The sequence below is a fragment of the Thunnus albacares genome, chromosome 7 (genome assembly GCF_914725855.1).
Source record: "Thunnus albacares chromosome 7, fThuAlb1.1, whole genome shotgun sequence".
Lineage (NCBI taxonomy): Eukaryota > Metazoa > Chordata > Actinopteri > Scombriformes > Scombridae > Thunnus > Thunnus albacares.
The window spans coordinates 26,956,408-26,981,073 of record NC_058112.1 but is presented as its reverse complement, the minus strand read 5'-3'; the positions used below and the strand labels follow the sequence as shown (position 1 = coordinate 26,981,073).

The 24,666-nt window shown below is 38.4% G+C and overlaps 3 protein-coding genes across 4 annotated transcripts in view; 1 reads left to right on the top strand and 2 right to left on the bottom strand.

Moving 5' to 3' along the window:
• The window catches only part of scamp2 (secretory carrier membrane protein 2), a 24,668-nt gene extending 13,638 nt beyond the window's left edge, over window positions 1–11,030 (bottom strand). The window contains exon 1 of one of the 2 annotated variants that reach the window (XM_044356476.1): window positions 11,015–11,030. In XM_044356476.1, the coding sequence (XP_044212411.1) occupies window positions 11,015–11,020 (6 nt within the window). In that variant the 5' untranslated portion in view covers window positions 11,021–11,030. Of the gene's footprint in view, window positions 1–1,758; window positions 1,925–11,014 lie in introns of those variants that run through there. The other variant, XM_044356475.1, reaches the window with a different exon arrangement.
• mpi (mannose phosphate isomerase) lies at window positions 8,157–21,226 on the top strand. The gene is made up of 8 exons (XM_044356474.1): window positions 8,157–8,437; window positions 9,950–10,077; window positions 12,692–12,892; window positions 13,949–14,090; window positions 14,282–14,461; window positions 15,605–15,778; window positions 16,941–17,149; window positions 18,019–21,226. The coding sequence occupies exons 1-8, from the start codon at window positions 8,422–8,424 to the stop codon at window positions 18,235–18,237; spliced, it is 1,269 nt and encodes a 422-aa protein (XP_044212409.1). The 5' UTR covers window positions 8,157–8,421; the 3' UTR covers window positions 18,238–21,226.
• LOC122985647 lies at window positions 20,971–24,666 on the bottom strand. Its single transcript, XM_044356477.1, has 2 exons — window positions 24,416–24,666; window positions 20,971–23,472 (listed from the first exon to the last, which is right to left on the bottom strand). Exons 1-2 carry the CDS (start codon window positions 24,483–24,485, stop codon window positions 22,811–22,813), a joined length of 732 nt encoding a protein of 243 aa, XP_044212412.1. The 5' UTR covers window positions 24,486–24,666; the 3' UTR covers window positions 20,971–22,810.

Genomic DNA, 24,666 nt, shown 5'->3' with positions numbered 1-24,666 from the left:
AGATAAACTCAGAGTCCAAAGATGTTGGAGAAACGCTTTAGATAAGAAAAAAGCTTAACTTCTGTGTGTCTGTAAGTGAATATGAATAAAAGATAGCTTAAAAAGAAAATACTACTTTACAGTCAAAAACCCCTGTTAACATCATGTAAGAAATACTAAAATTGCATGTTATTTGTCCCAGATTTGGAGGATGCATCTTCAGAAAATGAGGACAACAGATATCCCAAGGCCCTTCTTGAGAGTGCAACTGAAAACAAGGCAATGTATCATATAGGAGGTACATCTAGTATAGTAGTATTATATATATTAAATTATCAATGAATAAACTTTTACATCATACACATAAAGAAACACTTTATGTTCTTCACTCATCTGAAGGTCAGCCACTTTAACATGGAAGTAACAAGAGTCAGCTGGCCTCCTGAGGCATATTTATGATTTGTGATATTGGGCTATACAAATATAATTAACTTGACTTCTTCTAAACACTGACCAATATTAACTGTGAACACAGCAGGCCAGCTGCATTTTTTTGTTAAGTCATACGGATTCAATTAATTTTTGGACACAAAGACAATGAGGTTACAGAGCTTTTTATAGACTGAATAGACTTCTAGGCTACATCCTGTAGGTAACAAAATGTATTTTCATCAAAGAGCAAACCATTAATTGAGGTAGGTCGGTGGGAACTGACAGCGGCTGTGGGAGCCCTGTGGAGGTGACATTACAAGAGTCTAAAACAGTGGTAAAGGAATTATTCTGATCCTTTACTTCGCTAAAAGTAGAAATACTGTTGTCTAAAAATACTGTATTACACGTAAAAGTCCTGATTTCAAACTGTAAAGTAAAAATTCAGAAGTATTATCAGCAAAATGTACATAGGTATCAAATGTAAAAGTAATTATTATGCAGACTGTCTTTTTCTAGAGTGTTATATTGTTGTGGTATATTAAATAGTTTTTTTTAATCACTAGCAAAGACACGTAAGAGCATTTTAATGTAGTTTATCAACATGGAGCCAATTTTAGATACTTTGGGTAGATTATAATTAATAGTACTATATCATATTATATAAATATATCATGTTTTATAATATTATTAATAATAATAATGACACTTTATTTATATAGCATCTTTCACACAAAGTGCATACCTTTTTTTAAGAAAAAAGAGCAGATAACTTAAACAACAGAACATTAGAATATATTATTTTAAGTAAAATCTTAATCTGAAAAGTAACCAAAGCTGTCAAATGAAAATAGTGGAGTAGAAAGTACAATATTCCCCCCTGAAATGTAATGGAGTAGAAGTATAAGTAGCATACAATGGAAATACTCAAAGTGTAAGTACCTCAAATTTGTACTTAAGTGCAGTACTTGAGTACATGTACTTAGTTACTTTTCACCCCTGGTCTAAGATGATATCAAACCACACCCAAGATGTTAGAAAATCCCTTTTAAATGCAGCAGTAATCGTTGTAACGTGGCTAAAAAAGGTTTGACACACATTCCTAGTTGGCTACAGTTTAACTTCCTGCAACTTAGTTCATAGGCTACCCCGCCCTCGTTCTCTAACGAAGCCCGCTGATTGGTCCAAGTCCTGTCAATCATGCCATCTTTGCCAATGGCTGGCAAAACAGCATCGGTAGGTCCCGCCCCGACAGTTTCCTGGCGTGCTAGCTAACTTTTCACGAATGATATGCCAACCAGGGCTCGACTTTTGGTTTACCAGCTATTCAACACAAAACTACAAACTTACATTGAAAGGGTTGTCGCCGGCTGGGTCTGCGAACGGGTTGTTATCAAATCCCGACATTTTTTAAAAGATTGCGGGCTGTTTTATCCTCTCCGAACGGGGAATAAACAACAAACTCCTCTCTGTCGCTTGACTTGCCTCTCCTACCCACTTCCTCGAATGAAGTTTGAAGCGCAGGCGCACTGAGGCGGCTGGGCAATGACGTGCACGTCAGATGACACGTTACAACGTGCACGAAGCAAAGCGCGCAACACCCGGGTGGGTTTCAGCTCAGTCATGTGACGTTAATAAATGACAAAAAATGTAATAATAAACATATTCATCACATTTTTCATAGTAAAAACATTTGGAACATATTGGAACTCATTTTTTTAGGCAATGAACAGGAAAAATCATGGCTTTTGACTGATACATTTTGTATTCCTAAAAAAAATTTAATTTAAAAATTTTACATAAAATCTGTTCAGTGAATTCTATAATCTCCAAATATGTGGATGTAGGTAACTCTTGTTCTTTGTGTGGACATACTGATAAAACATCTATCTATTTATTCTTTCATACTTCCTCAGATAACAACGGTCCACACTCAGCATAACTATGATACCAGGGACAGTGTGTGTTCATGTAATGTTCATGCTTGAGTGAATAATGTAGACAGAAGTTCCTTTTTTTCTTTTTTTTTTACACTGGTGCATGTTGTGCAACAGCCCTCCACTACACATCCAGTTTTTAAAAATGAGAAGGGTTTATAGAAGTCAGGTTAGGATTTATTTATAGAACAGGGTCACAGATTTATAATGAAATCAAGAGTGACAATGATACTTTAGCTGTGATGTGGGAGTTATTATTTTTTATTTTTTAAATTGTGGTGATGTGTTTTTGGGTTAAATGATGCTTGTTTTTTCATGTTGTTCATGTTCATGTTGTTGTTCTTGTTCTTTATGTTTCGTTATTTTTCTTTGTCTTTTAACATCTTGGGACCATGTTGGAAACAACTGTTTTCACTTTAACATGTTATCCCTTGAATGTTTGTTTTTTGTGTCTGTTAATCCAAAAAATAACATCAATCAATCAATCAATCAATGAATGTAAAATAACAATGAAATTTGGGTCTGATTTAAATTCTCATGCTTTCAATACTACTAATGTTACTCGCTGTTTTAATCCTGAAAATATAATGTGTTACTACGACAATAAGAGTAACAAACCTATAAACTATGTTGGTAACCTTTTTATTAATAAAATTCTTTACTTGGAAACAGAAGTTTTTAGGTTCCCGACCCTCTTTCCCTCTTTTTTTGATTGAGTTTAACTCAATGCGTAATAGGTTCTTAGAATATTACAGAATTATATTTGATGAAGCTCCCATTTTTTAAAGATTTAAGAAAATATATTCTTATAATTTTTAATTTTCAACTTAATTTGAATATTTATTTGTCTCATTGCATTGATTTATTTTATTTTCATCCCTTTTTTAATATTTATATACTATTTTCTGTGGTTATCATGTTGTTGTCCTGTATTGTGTACTTCTTTCGTGCCGGTACAATTATTTTGTTAAATAAAGTTTTGTATTGAAAAACAAAATAGATGCAATAAGCACAACCTGTTGGATTTCAGTTCAGTAATGTAACTTAAATGAAAATATTTCAATCCTGAGTGTGAAAGGTTCATCTTTGTGGTGACTCCTGGTGTCATCTGGGGTTTGATCTGGTGTTCTGGAGTCTCTCTTGGTCCTGAAGCTGACTAGTTGGTGTATAAACCTGGAACACCTGGTGCAGGTGTTCCCAGGCGATAAAGTCTGGCCACCTAGCAGCTTCTCTTTTTGTTGCTGCTAGTCATGTATCCATTGTTGTTGTTGTTGTTGCTGCTGCTGTTCTGTTTCTCTGTGTGTCCCCCCCACCCCACCTCTTCTCTCTCTCTCAACCCAACCAGTCAAAGCAGATGGCCGCCTGCCCAGAGCCAGGTTCTGCTTGAAGTTTCTTCCCGTTAAAGGGGAGTTTTTCCTTACTACTGTCGCCAAGTGCTCGGTCTAGACCTGCTCCATGTGAAAAGTGCCCTGAGATGACTTTTGTTGTGATTTGCCACTATATAAATAAAATTGAATTGAACTGAATTGAAATTCTCTCTCTCCTCTGATTACCTCACTGCTGCTGCTGTTGCTTGCAGCTCTTTGCTCCCCCCTTGAGTTATATTACTGTAGTTATTTGCTCTACTTTCATGCACCTGACACCACACACACACACACACACACACACACACACAGTAGTGTTTCCATCACTTCACAGGACATTACATTGACTTACATTCATTTCCTGGAGTCTTATCCTAACCGTAACCATAACCACCACATGCCTAACTCTAACCTCAACATAACCCTAAACTAACCTTAACTTTAAACCAAGTCTTCACCCTAAAAATTTATGATTTTACATTAAGGGGACTTGCTTTTTGTCCCCATAAGGGAGGCAAGTCCCCACAACATGACTGTGTAAACAGATTAACGTCCCCTCAACGTGAGGAATACCTGGAACACACACACACACACACACATCAGAACATGGTCACTTTTGGGGACATTACATAGACTTACATTTATTTCCTGAAGACTTAACCATAACCACTGACCCAAAAATCAACTTTTTCCCAACTGGGGACACAGCTTTTGACCCCAACTGGTCATCAGTCTGAAATTTGTCTCCAAAAGTAGCCCATGACAGACAACACACTCTCTCTCTCTCTCTCTCTCTCTCTCCACTCATGCATCACACCTCACACTGATAACACTGATTGCCACACCTCATACTCTAAACATTTAGTTGCAACTTTAATTTGGCTTAATTTGGTTTAATTTAGTTTTAATAAATATCTTTTGTTAAATGTTTACTATGGTGTGTCTCTATTGTGTTGTGGCCATCTGAGCCAGGTCATATCACTCTTAAATGTTTAAAGCACTCATATGATGAATAACGTATTATAACAAAAATATTATAAAATATTCATCTGATAGCAAGAACAATATTGTTTTTGAAAAGTGGAGCACAACAATGGTTGCTAGGCGACAGGTGACTTTTGAAGGTTTTCACATAAACCTCTCGATTTGTACAATAGTACTTGAAAAAAAAGAAAAGCAAATGAATTACATTGTTTTCAGTTAAATTTAGGCAGAAAGCTGCTCACATATGAATGGACCCAAAAAAAGCATGAATTTGAATGGTGTCGCATTTTTACCGCATATAAAAGGCTAAATCACTGTAATACTGTAACTAACCATAACTTGTGTCTACAATTTGTGCAAATGAACACAGGGCAGGATAATAAAATAAAATAATGATAACGCTTTATTAACAAAGTGGGAACAAAGTAATGCTTAACTAAAGCCTGTCATGATCATTTAATGCATGAATTAATGCAGAATGTATCATGAATTCCTTTTGCTCACCATTAACAAATGATCAAGTCACTGTTACTTTATGTGATTAGTGAACACTTAATGAATATTAATTCACAGTTATTTCATATATTAATTGATATGCCACCAAATGCACTGAATTATTGTAATTGGTATTTTATACCCATGCATTTGATCAGCCTCTATGAAGATGCTTTTTTCTTTTAACAAACTGGTAGTCAGATACAAACATCTACATGTTGCTGCAAGACACAGTGGTCTTTATGCCACATTTGCAAACTAGACAGATGTATTGTACATGATAAGGTTGTATTATGCTTTAATCTTAATACCCACAGTAACTGTCAATGTATGAAGTCTGTGAAGATTCTCAGTCATGCAGGTCATCATTGTCTGAGGAGGGTTGAATTGAGGGAAACTGGACGTGGTTGAAGATACTTGAAGATGTTTTGCCTCTCATCCAATGGGCATCATTAGTTCTAACTGACTGGCTGGGAGTCGCAGGTATTAACCACTGTGGGGTCGTTATTAAGGTCATTGATATCACTTGGTTCATTAATCGCTGAGGTCATCTGAGGCCAAGTGGGCTGGACTGCCAAGTTTTGACTTCAGCTTGGAGTGACATTTAAGGTGGGGCTATATTAGTAGGCATATTAAAGGAACAGACAACATTATTGCTAACATGTTGTTGTGTGGTCCTCTGTGTTGACCTGAGCTTAATATACTGCCCTGTTCTACTGTCTCATTCAGCTGTTGTTGCTGTGCCTGTCTTCTTAATTTGCTTCTCAAGTGCCGGGGTTGCTGAGGATAAGTGGGACAAGCAACGGATCCAGGACAAGGGTTGTGTATTTTCTCTTTCTTTTTTTGAGTAATTGTGATTAGTGCTATTACGGGTGGGTCGATAGTATGTCGGTGATCTCCTTGGGATACTGACTTGAGGGGGGAAGAGCGGTTTTGAAGCTCAAAGAGGGCGGCTCTAGCCGTCACCATCTTGGAAGCTTGACTCCGCCTAGCTCCCGGCTAATCCAAAACGGGCAAAGAGGTGGAACTGAGGCTTTTTGCTAATTTGAGTTCATTGTGTGGCATTTTTTATATACACTCCAGATATTAGGCTACACATATTTTTCTTCAAAACATAGGATAAAAATGCTCCTCACCAAGTCACTCCCATCATCCAACAAGCCCCACTTTAGTCTCTCAGGTCTGTGCATGGGCACTTGGACTTTTGTCTACCCCTTCTGGCAGTGAGAGTTAAGTTCGGCGCTCGGCTGCGATTACTTGACACAATCATGCAGAACGCTCTCATGTGCACCCCGAATGACAGGCACACAGAGGCAAACACTTGGAAAGTCTAGAAGAGCCACACGATTAACAGCCAAACGGCCAGCGTGGGAATGTCGCACCCGACATGAGATTTAAAAACTTCATATACTGTGAAATACAGAGAGATTTACCTGGTGGTGATAGACTTAATCAGCATTATGTGAAATCGTTTGGAAAGGGTGTATTGTAACAGATATTCATTTATGTGTAAAAGTCCCGCACTGCAGGTTTAATGAGCCCTTTTTTTCTGTATTAAAAGCAATAAAACCAACTTCAAATGAACCTTTACTGCATTTATCCAGCATAATATCACTATAATGTGTGTTCACAATTTTTCCAAGTGTGTCATAAAACAACAGTCAGGTGCCCATATGAACACTGAAAGAGGTTTTCTTCACAGTAATCATTCCTCCTGTTCATACTGGCTATTAAAAGATCCCCTTCAAATGTGCTTTCAACACTGGTGGACTCAGGAGGGGGGCAGGAGGGCAACTGCAGGACAAAAAAATATTTGCGAAAGTGCCGTCTAAGGTGACCCCACAAAAGAGAAAACATACCAAAGTTCTGTAATGACTGTCTACTTATGGGTACATCAGGATAAAATGACCTATAGAAAGCCTCTATATGTGACAATCTGGAATGAGGTGCTCTCATGGTGCCCTTTCAGTGGAAGAAAATGTGATTATGCCCTGTAAAGAACCCCCCAAAACAAGAAAATATGATGTGCCCTTAAAATGAAGAGGATGTAATGCAGTGTCCTATGAAGCTGTTGTAATGAGTTGACCTGGAGGTTCTGTATGAGTGCCCTTCTAGTGAACAAAAAAAGGAAAAAATGCATTTGAGGTTGGTTGGCTAATTTGTGGTCGTTGCTAAGACATACCAAAGCGAATTCAGGTTTTTAAAAGAAAACCAAAGTGTCACTGGCTGCTGAGCTTGACTAATAGGCTAAAACTGTTCTTCTTTTAAATTAGCGAAATGAGTAACTCCCTTCTTTTCTAGTAGCCTCTAGCCAGAATTGTACTTCCAGTAGTTAACTCCACCTCAAAATGTCAAAAAGTGACTGAATCACTATGCCAATTTGAATTTAGTTGAACTACTAGCAAGCTACTGCAAAATGTAGGCTAGTTAAACTACTAGTTTATTTTCATTTAGTGAAATTACTCCCCGTCACTGCAGACAGCCATGAGTTTAGGAGTTGAATGAAAAATAATACAAGTACAACCTTTTGAGATGAATTAAAGATATTAATCAACAAACGTTTGAAAACCTTACAGCAGATAGTTTGTTTAAACAGAGTAGAACATTACCTACAGGTTCTTTATTGTAAAAGTGTATGAAATGTCAATTTTAAATGTTAATTTTAGTGTTAGATTTATATCAATAAAATGAAATGTAAAAAGCTGAGAAAATTTTTTTTACAAGTCCAGTTTCAGGCAAGTCAGTAAATAAATATTCAGTAAACATTTTGCAGAGTCATGTGCAAATTAAAGTTCAGTTACGTCCAACAGACATGAAGTCATCTAAGGCTAATTTGTGGTAGGTCGCTCGACATATTTGATAAGTGTCGCTCGACAAAAATTATGTATTTTCGACAGAAAAAAAAGTGTCGTTCGACAATTTCCTTTTATGTCGCTCACCTGGAGAATTTTATGTGGCGGACACCGTCATATTTTGTCGCGAAATGTGATTGGGTAGTGTTACTAACTTCCCCATGGAGACTGTAGTCCAGAAAACATGCTGTCAGAAGGATACTATATGGTTATAAACCAGTCGGGATGATATGGAGGATAACGTCTGGTTACCATGGAGACGACTGAAACCTTTCGCCGAAGCACGCATTGAAAAACGTCGCGCGAAAGCGTCAACAAGCAACCAGGCGCCTGTAGGCGACTCATGACGTCACCAGCGGTCTGACAGCAGACGTTGCAGCCATGGAGGAAGTGAGAGGTGAGTGAGATTCTCTCCTTCATAACTGTTTCAAATCATTTGTTTTACCGATGAATGTTTAGCTAGCCAACGCCGCAGACGTTTAGTTACATAATATGACACAGGAGCAAATATCACGACACTGAACAAGACGGCTAGTTGTTATAACGAGCATCCACATCTTCATTAACTAACGTTACAGCCCCGGCGTTGTGTTCGTTGTATGGGAAGCAGATACTGTTGGCAGCGCTGTTAGCATAACAGTGAAATAACAAGTAGGTAGCTCGGCCTTTTGGTTACAGATAGAATGTATAATATAATCTACTACCATGTCCGCGAAGAGTATATATTTTATTCAAACTGGCCAACAGAGTCAGTGCCTCGCAACTGTAAACCTGCTTACTGTATGTGTTTCTTATAAGGGACGTTGCAAAGTCAGCTGGCCGGTGTTCTGCCAGATAATGTATCCCCAGCAAATCTGTCTCCCCTTACAATGATTTATAATGAGGGCATATTTAGGCAGCCTGGATTTGTTTTTGGTTTTTTTTTATTTTTTTTTATCCCTACCAGCGTATGTAACACCTTATTGGACTACAAACATGGCCATATAGCTCACAAACCAGGTTATTGTTGTCCAAACTGTATGGATTATTGTGCATGTTTGGTTTTCCTGCCCTTTTTTCATATGTGGTGTAACCATTTGATACAGTAGGCAATCAGTAATAGATGCACAGACTTTGTCAGGGATACCAAATGCACCAAGAGGCAGGAAGAGTCACTAATCATGTGATGTTTTTTACATTTGTGTAGGGATTAGATGTCCTAGGAATAGAGCTGCAATGACGAATCGATTAGTTGTCATCTATTAAATTAATTGCCAATGATTTTTATAGTTGATTAATCATAATTTAATTAAGAAATATCATAATTCTCAGATTGAAACATCTCAAATGTTAATATTTTCTAGTTTCTTTAGTCCTCTACGACAGTGGTTCTCAAAGTGGGGTCCTTGAGGGGGTTTCAGGGGGACCCCAGCGATAAGGAGAATCATTTATTTCCACTATAATTCCATCCATATTTATCAGAATGACAGAATGTATGACTAATTTGGTCATGGGTTTCATACACTTTCTGTTATAAAACATCTAAAAGCAAAAATCTTATCAGATGGGGGACCCTGGGACAAAATATTATCAAATGGGGGTCCGTGGACTAGGCTAATTTGTGTCAGTTTTGGGGTTCTTAACATGAAAAAGTTTGAGAACCACTGCTCTGTAATTATAAACTGAATATCTTTGTGTTGGTTGGGACGTCACCTTAGGCTTTTGGAAACAGTGATTGACATTATTCACCATATTCTGACATTTTATAATCTAAAGAACTAATTGATTTATTGAGAAAATAATCCAAAGATTAATCCATACAGAAAATAATCGTCAGTTGCAGCCCTACCTAGGAATATACTTTATTCAGGGCTGTGTTAGCATTTTGTATAAAAAGTAAAATAACACACTAATGTTTCTGCTTCTTTAGTGTTTCCCCTGACCTGTGCCGTGCAGAATTATGCGTGGGGGAAGGTTGGTCTGGACAGCGAGGTGGCGAAACTGGTGATTGGTGGAGACCCACTAGCTGTCATCGAGGTTGGCAAACCTTATGCTGAGGTAAGACAGTCTACTGTCAGCTGAAGATTATTACAGGGAAGGTACTCATTAAAAATAAATAGACATATCCTTGCGTGACACCCCTGTTTTTCAGAGATGGTGGTTTAACACTTGGGTCCCTACATAGGATACATGGTTGGGTTGTGCAGAGAAAATCATCATCCCTGGATATATTGCATATAAAACATGTGAAAAAGGTTTTTGGCTACAATTTGGTTGCTGTAATTGGATGATTTTTCATTTAATTAAAAGAAAAAAAAGTAAGCAAGTCCTTTGTATGTCATGTCATTCACAAGTCTTTCTTTATTTAGCTACAGCAGCTCTGTGGGGATTGTCATGAAGGTCATTAGTTCAAGTTGTGGCAGTGGTGACATTTTCACGTACCACCAGCCAGATAATGTCACATGCCAGGGTTGGTCATATTTACTTTCATAGTTATATGTGTCAGAGAGTGGTGTGGATACTTAAAGGGGCCATATTATACCTCTTTTCCACAAGTTAACACAGTTCTCTGGGGTCTTAATAAAATGTCTTTTACAAGCTTCAAAATACCACAATGATCAAGCACCACAGCTGCCTTCTCATCCTGTCTATACAGCTCTGGTCAGAACAGCCAGTTTGAGTGTAAATAAATTTAGATTTTACTTTGATTTAATTGCAATAAACGGATTAAAAGGATGCTGAAATAACTACATCATGATGCCAATTTGTAAAAAGCCTGAATTCACCCTTTGTCAGGTCTGTCCGCATGACAACAAGCAAACAACTTTTAAAATGCTTGTTTTCTGTTCGGATTGATTAGGGCTATGCTAACATTGTAGTAGCTCCATCCACGCTCAAAATAACATCATCTAAAGGCAGAAATACAGCAGCGAGGTTATTGTTTATACACATAGATATTAACATACTATGTAACTTTAAAATTATATAAACTCACCGGCATTTAAGATGTTGAATCACATGAGTACAGAGCAAGCCAGCTCACACCAAACTGACTGGGTGGTCTTACTTCACAGCTTGTGTGTTAGTAGGCGCATCAGAGACCCAAATACATACAAGCACTGAAAAAGTGAGTTTTTCATGGCTCCTTTAAGCTTACATGTGACATATATCGTTTAGCATGTCTGTAACATTGTTATGAGTGGTTCACAGCAAAAGAAGGAGACACTCGCCAAACTCAGCAGCAACGAACTGAAATTAATTAAAGTAGATATCAATAATAACTGCAATGAGGTGTGAAAGTCAGTATCAATGATGTTTGTGTATGAATGTGTTGTCTTATGTGAGTTGCATGTTGTCAGTGTAAAACAAAACCAAAAAGGGAAACGCAAAAACAACCAAGGCTCTGTAAGTGAGGAAGGGATCAGAGAACTGGAATCAGGGCAGGCAGACTTAAGTAAGCTCTGGGGCACCGGCCAGGTGTTCGCAGTTAGTACTCAAATGGCACCTCAGCTCCACCCATCCAAGGACCTGCAACACACAGACACAAACCACAGGACCAAAGGCAACAGGCTCTGGGGCCATCACAAACATGTTAATGTAAATGTTGGGTGAAGTCAGTGTGAATGCACAAGTATAATTATGTTATGTGATTATAAAAAAAACAAATCAGTGATAATATGAGTTTGTGGGTGAAAGCCTGGACACGCAGTAGAGACGGACCATCCTTTGACAAAAAGGTTTCAGGTTTGAGTCCCTTGGTAGCAGACAGAGACAGTATCCTTCATTTAATCCTCTTATCCAGAGATAAGATAAACTGCCTTTCTCTCAGAAAGAACTGTGACTCAATCCAACATTTTCCAATCATTTTTCATGGTGCAGAGTAATCCAAAAGACTTGTTGAACTCCCACAACGTCTGAAATAGATGCCATGAGACCGATGATGTCTATATAAGGTGACAAATTTCAGCCTGGTCGCCAGAATGAAACATTGGCATTGTACGTTTCTGTAAACCACAGATGCGTTGAATATCTACATTTCAACACCTGTAATATGTAGCATATTAACATTTCTGAAGTGATGTACTTCACATGACATCTATATAAGGTGACTTTCTTATTAGGAGGTGGAGGGGTTGGTGGATGGCTTGCAACATTGTCTGCAGAAAGTTGGAAATCAGCAGAGAGCACAGTTCGAGACCACCTCGCCGTTTTTATTTTATTTTTTATTTTAACCCAAACCATGATCTTTCCTTAACCCTAACCAAGTGGTTTTTGTGCCTAAACCTAACCAAACCTTAACCATCGCGTTGTCGCACCATAAAATATAATTACTTTTATCACTGCTGTGATACTGCACATTGAAAAATGATGCTAAAGGGGTGCCCAGTGCGTTAAGAAGTGATGCCACGGGATCCTGACCAAGCTTCAGTATGTGAGGAGTTGGGAGTGAGAACATGTTGGCATTTCTGGGTTGTATATCTTTTAAAATGTATAATACTTTGAAATGGGATCCAGCACTCATCACTGGTACATATGTTGAGGAATGGGAAATGGTTTCACACTCCTATTTTTCCATTGTTTTGAAGATTTTGACCCAATAACCTCGCCATCACAAATGCAAAAAGAGTGAGTGTCTATCTGAACATGATGTTGTCTCTGCTGTCTCCTCCAGCTGTGGATGGGCGCCCATCCAAAAGGTGACTCCCAGATTAAAGACAACAGGATCGCACAGACCACGCTGGGCCAGTGGATCGCCCACTTCCCTGCCTGCCTGGGCTCCAAGGTCAAAGACACCTTCCAGGGTCAGCTGCCCTTCCTCTTCAAAGTCCTCTCTGTCAATACAGCCTTGTCCATACAGGCCCACCCCACCAGGGTGAGTACACAAACATACACGCCTACGCACTGTTCAAATTCTGGATACCACCTGTTTATCAGTAGGCTGACTCAGTATTCTGAATTAGGACATTGTTTAGCAGATGACAGTAGTGTCATCGTGTTATGCTAGTGTTTGTTAGAGTAGAGACAGTTAATATAAAAAAACAAAGCACCACCTTACATTTGCAGAATATAGGTGTCAGTTACTGAGTATTCATTGTGATACACTTCACTACTCACAAGCTTTAGTGAGTTCCCACAAATTGTTGACATCATTCTTACAAAGTAAATGTTAACTTCAAAGTTATGTGTGGTTGTTTTCCAGACTAGAGAGAAGATATGATGTCTTTTTTTAAAAGAGAGATGGTTGTGTGCTGAGGAAATTAAGAGCCACTCTATTGTTTTTAGATGACGAAGTCTTCTGTTATTCTTGTTTTGTCAAGCCAAGAAATGGACTGAAGTGGCGTCACTTGATTAATCTCACTTTGGACTTGGAGACTACAAATTTGTAACAGAACGTTTGAGCCAAGATATTTCAGGCTCTGCAAGTCTCTCGCAAGTCCCCCAACTTTATGGAAGTGCAATAGCAAATCATTGGAGTTCCCCTTTACCTTACACAACATTAATCACCATCATTTGATGTAATGTTAAGCATGATTAATAAAAATGAGAAGTTCATTCCCTCTTATTACATTGTGTTGAAATGTCACCTCTACCTTTTTTTTTCCCGTTTTTGAAATCTATTGTTGAAAATCCACAATTCAACCAGTTGTTGAATGATTCAGTTTAAAGTTTAATCCTGTCCTTCTACAACATGTCATTATTTTCTATGTGTATGGAAAAAATAAATCGAAATTTTTCCTTTGGCACTGAGGCCAACGAAATGATGGGTGATGGTATGTTTCAGCAGCTTTTATCAATTATCAATCATATAAACATAGTTGATTTTGGAAAGTATAACCATTAACCTTGTGTATAAAGAGTTTAGTCTTCATGCTCTCTGCCTGCCCTCTTTAGTAAACCTCTTCCTCTTGTCTCATTATGGTTTGGTCAGGAATTAGCTGCTCGACTCCATGCTCAGTTTCCGGAGCACTATCCAGACAACAACCACAAACCAGAGATGGCCATCGCTCTCACCCGCTTCCAGGGCCTCTGTGGCTTCAGAACAGTGGAGGAGATCCTGGGATTCCTTAAATGTGAGTCGCAAAGTCCCACAGGGGCATTAGAGGATTTTGGATTGGGCAGCGACTGGAGGAACAGGGAAAATAAGCTGATTAAACCCAGACAGTATTGTATATTATATAATGGGTAGGATTTGAGATAAAATACTTTGAATGCTAAATGTTTTGTGAAAGATAAAGTCATACCATGTGTCTGCATCTATCAGCTGTCCCAGAGTTTCATGCTCTGGTGGGCAATGAGGCAGCAGAGGAACTGAGAAGCAGCGTTGGAGATGCGGTCCGCACTAGCCAGGCGTTGAAGAAGTGCTTCACCAGGATGATGAACTGCGAGAAGAAGGTGTTCGTGGACCAGCTCAACATGCTGGTGAAGAGAGTCACTGAAGAGGGTGAGGACACATGGAGGAGGCTAATCCTTAAAGCTTCTAAAAGCAGAAAACAAATGTGAAATTCTTGCTTTTTAAGAATTAGCATTTATAGTTAAAACACTGCGTGATACCTGTAATACATATTCAGTATAAAAGTGTCTCCCTCTAGATTCACAGTCTTATTGTGTAACATTTAAGCTTCAGCTTTTCTTTGTTGCATGATCTACTGTGGTCTTACTGCAAATAGTGCTGGTTATCAAATTCAAGTACTTTTTTGGTACCAAGCAAAATGTGTCTGTACAGTCGTGTCAAAAACTGTCAAATACTAAAAGCTGGCTCCGAAAGTGTGTCAGATTTATAGTCTGCTTTAGTTATTCTTCGATCGCACCAGAAAATCAGTCTCTGATTTACAGTATATCATGTTTTTTTCCCAAAATTCATATAGGCTGCTTGTGTTTAGACACTATTTATTAGAGTAAAACTTAAGAAAACTTTTTTTTAATTGAGACATTTTTGTAATTTGTAAAAAGGAATTCATCATTTGCTTAAACTTTGTTACTTACTGACATTTTACCATGAGATGATTGCTCAATATGTGGAACTAATCTTTTATTTGATCATAGTCAACAACCTGGTATCTGATGTCAGTGTGTTAGAAAGTGAACTTTCCACCATTTCAAGAAGTCATCCACCAAAATGATTATGTTGCACTAAAGAAATGCGATTTGGGACACTTACTGAGACATAAATAATTTCCAGTTGATAACTTGGCAGATATTTTACAGAGAGGAGCCTCTGTATATTAAAAAGTAAAATAACGAACCCCTGAAATGGGTTTTTTATTTGCAGCATCCTCACAGATTTACAAGAGACAACTGCTGGTGATAAAGCTGAATGACTTAAACATTTTAAAAAAGAGTAAAATCAATAAAATAAGCATACTCACTGAAACATATTGAATTATAGTCCCTATTGATACCATTTATATGAGTCTTTATATAAAGTCTATGCTTTCAGTCTAATAAACTCTGCACTGTCATACTACCACCAGGAGGTGCCAAAGTTACAAATAGACTGCTTTAAAACACATCTAAAAAAAAGGACAAGTTAGTTATTCTGCTTTACTGACATATTCATACCTGTGGATGTGTATTACTCATGTAGGTGCAGCAGGGAAGGACACATCAAGTAGCAATGGTGATTTGTTGCTGCGCCTCCACTCTCAGTACCCCGGAGACATCGGCTGCTTCTCCATCTACTTCCTCAACTACATGGTCCTGGAACCAGGCCAGGCCATGTTCCTGGGAGCCAATGAGCCTCATGCTTACCTCTATGGAGGTCAGTAGGTGCTTTTTGTTTACATTCATGAGATGTAGCACACTGGCTCTTTCCACACTGACTTGAATGAATGAAATGTGATGATAGAGTGCATATGAGTACAATGTGCCTGTATTCCTACATTATTGCGTCTCTGCAGCGTTCCTGTATGACAGAGAAGAAGCAGGTGAAATATTAACAACCCAGATAGAAAAGAAACATTTTGTTTTAGTTTGAATTTTGTATCTATTATTAGAAAATTAAATGTTTTTTTCACAGTCACAACATGTTTCCAGCACAGTATAAAATGTTGAGCGGCATCTTTTTCAGGGATTTAAAATCAACTGACAGTGCCATAGAAACAAATTAGTGCTTATTTCAGGACACTGCATTGTCGATGGAGCTGGTTGCATCAGCTGTACTGTGTAGTTTAAACAGCTACGTTTAAACCAGGCTAGTAAGTGCTTATTACCTGGAGATTTACACACCTCTAAATTAAAAATAGGTTGCACCACACAGACTGGTTCTTACATACAGATTAGTTGCTCATAAATGCAGTGGAATTTAATATATTGTTTGGCCTCCATTTAGAAGTTCTGTTCATGTTGAGATACTACAATGACTTCCTGTTTACATAGTTGATTGCTTTTTGACTGGACAGCGCTAAAAATGTTTCCTAGCAATTGATTCACACATTACTAAAGTCTTTACTTACTAGCTAAGACATCTCTTCAGTTTAAATGGGGCAACCTGATTTAGTAAATAATTAGATTGAAAATAGCTGTTCAATTCAAAGATTTTAGGAAGGACTTAACACACACATGTAGTGATGGTTTCACAAAAAGCTGCTACTTGATCCAGAACTATCTAAAAAGAAATGCAGTCTTGCTTGTCTTTTGCTGTAACTGTTCCTTTACTCAGCCACAAATGCAACTCACAGCTGAGTGTAAGTTCACATCCGTCCTCTGGAAGTTGTTTAAAGTTATTCTGGGAAATCACTAAGTGATATAAATGTATGAGGTGAGTGAAGGGAAAGAAATAGTCCTTGGAATTCATTTAACATCACAGGCTGATGGTATCTAATATTGTAATTTATGAATTGATTTTTCCATTTGAAGGAGCGTTGACTGCTCACTCTGCTTATTTAAAACCTTTCCTTTTGTCTGTTCGTCCATCCTTGTAGACTGTATCGAGTGTATGGCCTGCTCAGACAACACGGTGAGAGCCGGCCTGACACCGAAATACATCGATGTTAACACGCTGTGCGAGATGCTGAACTACAGCCCTGCCCCTGCCAGCTCCAAAATTTTCCCGTGTGTTCAGGATGCTTCGGACCCCTGCGTGTCCCTGTACGACCCCCCGGTGCCAGACTTCAGTGTCATGAGGATACAGGTAGTAAACCTCAGCTGAGTGGATGACAAATTTACACTTCAGGGGGTTCATACCAAAATGAAAACGGTGTGGTAAAAGTTATTCCTCTCAAAACAGAACAGCAACAGTTCAGTTTTTGTATTTAATAATGACCAATGTAGTTTTTCCATATTGAAACCTTTAATTTGTATTATTTATTCATATTTCATTACAAACTTACATTCAGAAAATGGCCAGTGTGTCAGAAATAGGAGGCAAAAAAAGAAACTAAAATGTGATGTCTGTCTGAAGTATAATGAATCGTCTTGCATCGTCATTCTAATAGAAAGTGAGGCTCTTCTGCTATTGTTTCATGTTTGAAAAGAGAAATTCCTCTAAATTATAAAAGAAATGTCTCCATCTTAAGCTGACTATAAAATCAACCTTTGTTATTAAAGGACCAGCGTATAGGGTTTAGTGGCATCTAGTGGTGAAGTTGCAGATCGCAACCAAGGGAATACCCCTTCCCTTTAAAGCTACTATGGCTGCAAAACTTGCAAAAAACGCTAAAGGGCCTCTCTAGAGCCAGTGTTTGGTTAGTCTGTTCTGGGCTACTGTACAAACATGGAGGTGTAACATAGCATATTGATCAGGTATCAATAGTGATAAGAGTATTTGTGATACTTCTGAATAGATGGCAACAGGTGCCTTTGATAGATTGAGTGCAACTCATTGATTTAAACATTTTAAACTATATATATAAAAAAAATCATTAAAGTTAAATAAAATCCATTCACAATTATACAATCTAGGGGGTATCAGGGATTTAGGCGTGTCCTGTCATTTATCAGTTATGTCCTACAAATTTTCGAACTGAAAATCACCTTTGTCCTGTCCCGTATTTCCTCCAGGTCCCAGCCTCAGTGAAGCAGTACACTGTGGCGCCAGTCGACAGCGCCAGCATCCTCCTGGTCATCGAAGGCGACGCCTCCGCAACCTCGGCCGCCGCGCTCTCCGACATCACCCTGAGGCGGGGCACCGTCCTGTTTGTCTCGGCCAATGAGAGCGTCTCCCTGCACATCACCTCCCAGTCAGGGATGAGCATGTTTCGAGCCTGCTGTCTCCTGTAGTTGTGAGTCTGTGGCTGTGTGTGAACGCTCATACTACCCCTTTGTTTCTTCTCTGGTTTGACTCGGCAAGGTCTGCCCTGCTTTATGGATTGAGCCTGATGATCGCTGCGCACTTTAGTTGGTAGTATTTAAAATGAGCTTTCAGACACAGAGAGTCGATGCCCGTCTGTGCCCGCTGCTCCCCCCCCCCAACAACTGAAACTCGACCTGCGGACTGCCGTCACCCCTCCACGCCAGCAGCAGTTTTCTCTGCTGGATTTTAATAGGTTTAAACCTATTAAAAAAACGTCTTTTTTTACCTGTAGTGGTGCAAGTACAACTTATAGAAAAAAAACATAGGAAAAGGGTGCACACCCCAAATTCTTGTCAGGTGCTAAGAATAAGAAGACTAGGTCAAAACCTAGTATATGGGTTGACTGTGTATGAAACGCTAGACGGCCGACCAATGGTGTAACTTCATCACTCAGTCAGTCACTCAGTCAGGGACAGACTTGTGCGTTTATAGGGCTGGTCCTGCTGTTGTGGTCCAGCAAAGAAGTAAAGAATGTCTGCAACACTGAACGGCACCCAATATAAATAATACTATTTATTAAGTGCACATGACACAGTTTCAATCACTTGATCCTTATCAGATCCCTGATTAAGAACCTGATAGTTTAAGATCAAGTGTTTTTCATTCTTGACTTTGGAAACAGCATTTAGAAAACAATCTCACCAAAAGGTAAATTTAGTGGTTCTGGAGTTCAAAGTGAAGCCCTTAAAGTGCCCAGAAAAATATGGAAATATAAAACATCTACAATTCCACAGCAGTTGGGTGAACTCCCATCTGCTGATGAAGATCATGTGATATGAATCAAAAGCTACTAAATGGACCTTGCGGTGAGAATGTTTTCTCAACTGCTGTTTCCAAGGTCAATATTAATAATAAGAGCTAAAATGGTTGGAAAAAGTGCTCAGAGGGAAAATGAAATTAGAACATTTACATTTCTCTCTATCTGCTGATGAAGATCATGTGATATGATCGAAAGCTTGAGAAAAGCTACATTTTATGAAATTAAGAAAAACAGAAAACATTAAAATATCGTTCATGTGCAGTTTGTAATCAGAGTTTTTTATTAGTTGCCGTTCAGCGTTCTGGACATTTTAACTTTTTATTCTTCAGCTGTGTGTTCTTATGTTCCAGTCTGAAGTTAATAAAACAAACATCAGCTGTGATTTCTTCAAACAGCACTGAAGCAAGGTGGCGGAGGAAATACGTATGTTTACACTGGTGCAGAACATCACCACTCACTGCTCTGTACATCGACCATGTTGGTGAGCATGTCTGTTTTATGAGCCCGCGGTCGTCGTCGTCCCCCCTCCCCCCTCTCCCCCCTCGGGGTCAACGGTGTCAATACATGTTCTATCGTTTTAAGTTTAGCTTGAACAAGTGAATATCCACCTTTTTAAACTCAACTTTGAAAAAAAACATTGTTAGTATATCAGCAGTTGAGAGCTTATAGTGTAATCCTGAGATGCCTGTGCATGTTTGATTTAGAGCAGTAATACTGGGAGGAAAGGGCCTATTACTGGGAGTATTACTGTTTTTTAACAGTTACCAGCGCATGTCTACGGTCTGGAAACTTTTCTTCAAAGTAGTGAGTCATTAAGATAAAAAAAAAACAAAAAAAAACATGAGAAAACAAGAAGGGCCGCTAACTAATGTAGATCCATCCCATGAAGCACGACGAGTTCTGCATAATTGAAAATTCATTAACGCTGCTTGTTGCATTCTTACACAGAATCATTTAACACGTCCACGTCTCGTACATTTATACAAACAAAATGCTGCATTCAGATTTTCAGTATTTTAGGGAACAAAGTAAGAACTTGTCTGTATTTCTGAGTATTTGAAGCCAAATATTTTCAGACTTTGTATGTTTTGTTGTTTGTACTGATTCATCAATACGTGACATCACATACTAAGAGAAATGATCCCTGAACTACAAGTATTATAGAGTTTTACCTGTGCATCATGATAATCACGGGTGGTTTGGTTTTTTTGGTGACCACTTTAGCCAAGTAGAACACTCTGGTCCAATATGTTGATACAATATTTCAACTAGATTATTTCAATATGGTGCAAACTTCTGCAAAATATTCCAGTTGATAGCAGGGTCGATGTGATTTCAATCAATCATGAAGTGGATTTTCTTGTTGTCATAGTTTTTATAGGCAATCTTTAATCAAATATTTGAGAGTGAATGCTCTATCAGCCTACCTGTGAATAACTATTACTCTTTATAGTCCGACCTGAATGAATGACCACAGTGAATTGAGCCAACCCTGATGATGCTTTTACCTCCTTCATGACCACAGTTGTAACGCAGGGTGAATCTCTAAGCTTGTCCCGAATATATAGATGCACTAAACCTTTACTTGTTTGTTGTTGCTAAATATGTTGAACGATATCAAGAGATTGTAAAGGAAGGAAAGAAGGAAGGATGTGACGTTAATTTAAAATCACTGCGTCTTTTTGATTAAAGAACATTACCTCAAGTTCATCCTTCCATATCTGTAAAATGTCAAGCCGCCTCCCGTTATGTTATCTGCCATATTTTCAAAATGTTTGAATGTAGTGTTTCAATTTAGTTGTTTCATTTTGAATTTTAACTTTTAGTTTATCACACACTCTTGTTATCGATCTTGTTTTAAGTCACCTTTTAGTTTAAATACTGTAGATCTTTTTTTTCCCCTTCATATGGATTTTGCACAGACTGTTTGAGTTTTACAGGTTTTTCACTTTTAACTCATGTCCTTCAAGTGCACACAGATCTGAAGGCCACAATGTTTTACTTTAACTATTTTATTAAACTATTGTTAGAACATTTCTTGGAATATTTCTCTAGTGAGGGCATGGTTTAGCATTTTTGAATATGGTGATGCTGTAGCATGGGACTGCAGAGAACATGTGTATGTAGTGGTTTAATAAAGCCTTGTGCCGTTACTACACGGTCTCAACTCCTGATTGTATGTTCTGTGTCTGTAGCTCTTGTTGGATAAACCTACACATTTACACAAGTACTTTACCAATATTAACACTTGGAAAGACATCAAGGATCTCTTCCAAGAAGCAGGTTTATTGAATTATCTGAATAATAAAAATAAAACATGGAACAGGTTTTTTACATCAGTCCACATTCCAGATTTTAGGGGTTTCAGTGTTTCCAAGTTATCTGGATAACTCAGTAAACTTGCTTATAATTAGAGCTCAGCAATAATTTAACATGAGCTTATGTGGACGTGTGTAATCGTATTGCTAAAGTGTGTTTAGGGCTGCAACTAACGATTATTTTCATGATCAATTAATCTTCTGATTATTCGGAATGATTTCGGTCTATAAACCATCAAAACAAAAAAATGTCCATCACAATTTCCACGGTGACGTCATAAAATATTTTTATTTTGTCTGAACAACAGTCCAAAACCCCAAAATATTGAATTTACTGTAACGTAGGATGAGGAAAAGCAGCAAATACTCAACTTTGAGAACCTGAAACCAGAACATTTAAGGCATTTTTGCTCAGAAAACAAAAAAGGACCTAAATGATTAATTGATTATCAGAATAGTTGGCAATTCATTTTCTATTGATTGATTATTCAATTAATCAACTAATCGTTGCAGCACTAAGGGGGTTATTTTCAAAATTGACCGCAAAGTGCAATTAAATTAATTGGATTTATCCAAAGTATGACATTACAATAAAAAAAACGTGTTGTATTGATCAGTTTGATTACTGTAGGTAATATATCAGGAAAAAAAAAAAAACAACATTCTTATTAATATTAATTGATTTCAGCCGTCCTACTTGAAATATCTTAACTGTTTATTCAGCACTACGCAGCAACAAAGTTTATAATCTGGGAAACACGGTAGAAATATAATACATTTATTAGCAGGTTTATTTAACACCATTAAAACTTATTTTTGTTTAGGGCTCATTGAAACATGAGCTTCATTCAGAATTGAAGTAAACATAACACTTTTTTAATAATCTATATTTTCACCATTTATAATCCCACAAACAGACATCTGAAACTTGGCTTTGTGTTAAGAAATCTTCAGCATGTATAAAGTCAGTGTGCCCGAAATAAATTGTGAAGAGGCAGCACACAGCAGGCGGATTTCAACATTCATCTTAACATTTCCCACACATGTATGACGAAAGTGTTAAAACAGCTACAACGAACGGTCAGACTGTGCTTTTGTGCCTCCTTCACCTTTTAACTGTTTCACACAGACTGTTGCTACAACGCTCCATGTGTGTGTGTGGTTTTGGGGTTTTTTTTAATACTTTTTGCTTCACTAAAGTGGTTAAAAATGTTTGAAGTCGTTCACCATCAACCACTTCAGGAAACTCTCCTCTCTGCTTGGAGGAACAACCAACTTACTGTTATGAAGCAATTCTGCAGATTTCACACATTTACAAAACTGGAGGCGCACAACGTCCGGTGCAGCGTGCAGGCTGATGGAGACCGCCGATCAAAATCTGGTAATAATTTGTTGCTGTTAAACAGTTTTTTTTTTAATCCATCAACTTCTCTCATGCTCCTCTGCTTTGCCTCCTGTGACCTCCACTGCCTGTCTGAAGTGCTGCCACAGGGGGCGTTGTCCCGGTAGCCTACAGGCCACTTTGGCATCTGTCACAGCTGGCTTCTTTTCCATGGTGTTCAGAGTAAACATATGCCTATTGATCAACTCTGGCGTGGGCTGAAGTACACTGTACAGTGTCTGTAACGCTCGCACATCTTCCAAAGCATCATGAGCCTTGTAGTTCACACCCAGCAGCTCCCTGACCAGGTTCTCCTGTCTGAAGCTCTGGAGGCAGCGGTCCTTCAGCATCTCCCGGGCCAGCGGCAGGGTGTCAACGTAGCCTGAGACTGATGACTCAAACTTAGCTCTGAGGTCCAGTTCATCGAGAGCTCGAGCCAACAGCGGACAGTCGAAGCGACGGATGTTGTGGCCGATGACAAGTGGACGTCCGAGCATTTGAAGGAAAGCTATGAAGGACACCAGGACCTCTCGGAGGGAGTTTGTGAGGACAACCTGTCGATGGAGGTACAGCCTCTGTCTGCGGACCCTGAAGCCGGTCACTTTGGCTGCTCCTCGCTCTATTCGACACCGAGGGATGATGTAGAGGTTGAGGTAGTGGCCTCCGCTTACTGCAGCCAGCTGGACGATCTCACAACTTTGACCTGGTGAGATGAAATGTGCCAGTAAAAACATAACTTCTTGTGATTCAGAGCTTTTTTTTTCTCTCTTTTTTTCCTCCATGCAGACCTCAGACACTGGTTGGTAAAGGAGCAAATGTAAAAACTTTAGAGCTGCAACATTTAGTTGACAGACCACCAACTATTTTGATATTCAACTAATCGATTTTAGTCATTCTTTAAGAAGAAATAGTAAAATTCTCTGGTTCCACCTTCTTAAATGTGAATATCTACTTGTTTCTTTAGTCTTTTATGACAGTTAAGTGAGTATCTTTGGGTTGTGGACTATTGGTCGGGACAAAACAAGACATTTAAGGTAGCATCTTGGGCTTTTGGAAACGGTGATTGACATTTTTCACAATTTTCTTACATTTTATAGATCAAACACTAATCCATTAATCGAGAAAATATTCAACAGATTAATTGATAAGGGAAATAATTGTTAGTTGCAGCCCTCGATGAACTGATTACAGGGCTGAGCAACAGTCAGGGGTCGGGGGTCAACAGATAAATCTGAGGGGTCATGACATGACTAATCTAATCTTTGATTTTTGGTGAAATATTGGATCATTTGAACATTTATTGAAATTAAACCATGTAAGAAGTTTAGAGGGGAAAAACACTACTTGGTGGAGCTGTTAACAACTCATAGACATCTGAAACCACTGGTTTCATCTTTGATAATGTGTTGTATTTTAAAAGCTTGTTATATTATCCATTGTGTCAAATCATCACCTGAAATGTAACTAAAGCTGTCAGATAAATGTAGTGGAGTAGAAAGTACAACATTTCCCTCTGAAATGTAGTGGAGTGGAAGTATAAAGTAGCATCACATGGAAATACTGAAGTAAAGTACAAGTACCTCAAAAAAGTACTTGAGTAAATGTACTTCGTTACTTTCCAACACCACATATTAGCATCTTCTTACCCAGTCCAGTTGTCTCTAAGTCGAAGAAAACCACAGACCGGTGAGAGCTGTCAACGTCTGGTTTTTGCATCACGGACACAAACTTCAGAAACGTTTTTAAAAGCGGGTTTTATAAACCAAACTAAGACTGACCTGTAGTTTGTATTTAGCTACATTATGCTGCATAGCGTCGATAGACACAGTATGTAAAGAAAACCAGAGTGAAAGCTCAAGCTAGAAGTTTCCCTCCGTCTTTTTAAATACCAGTGTAA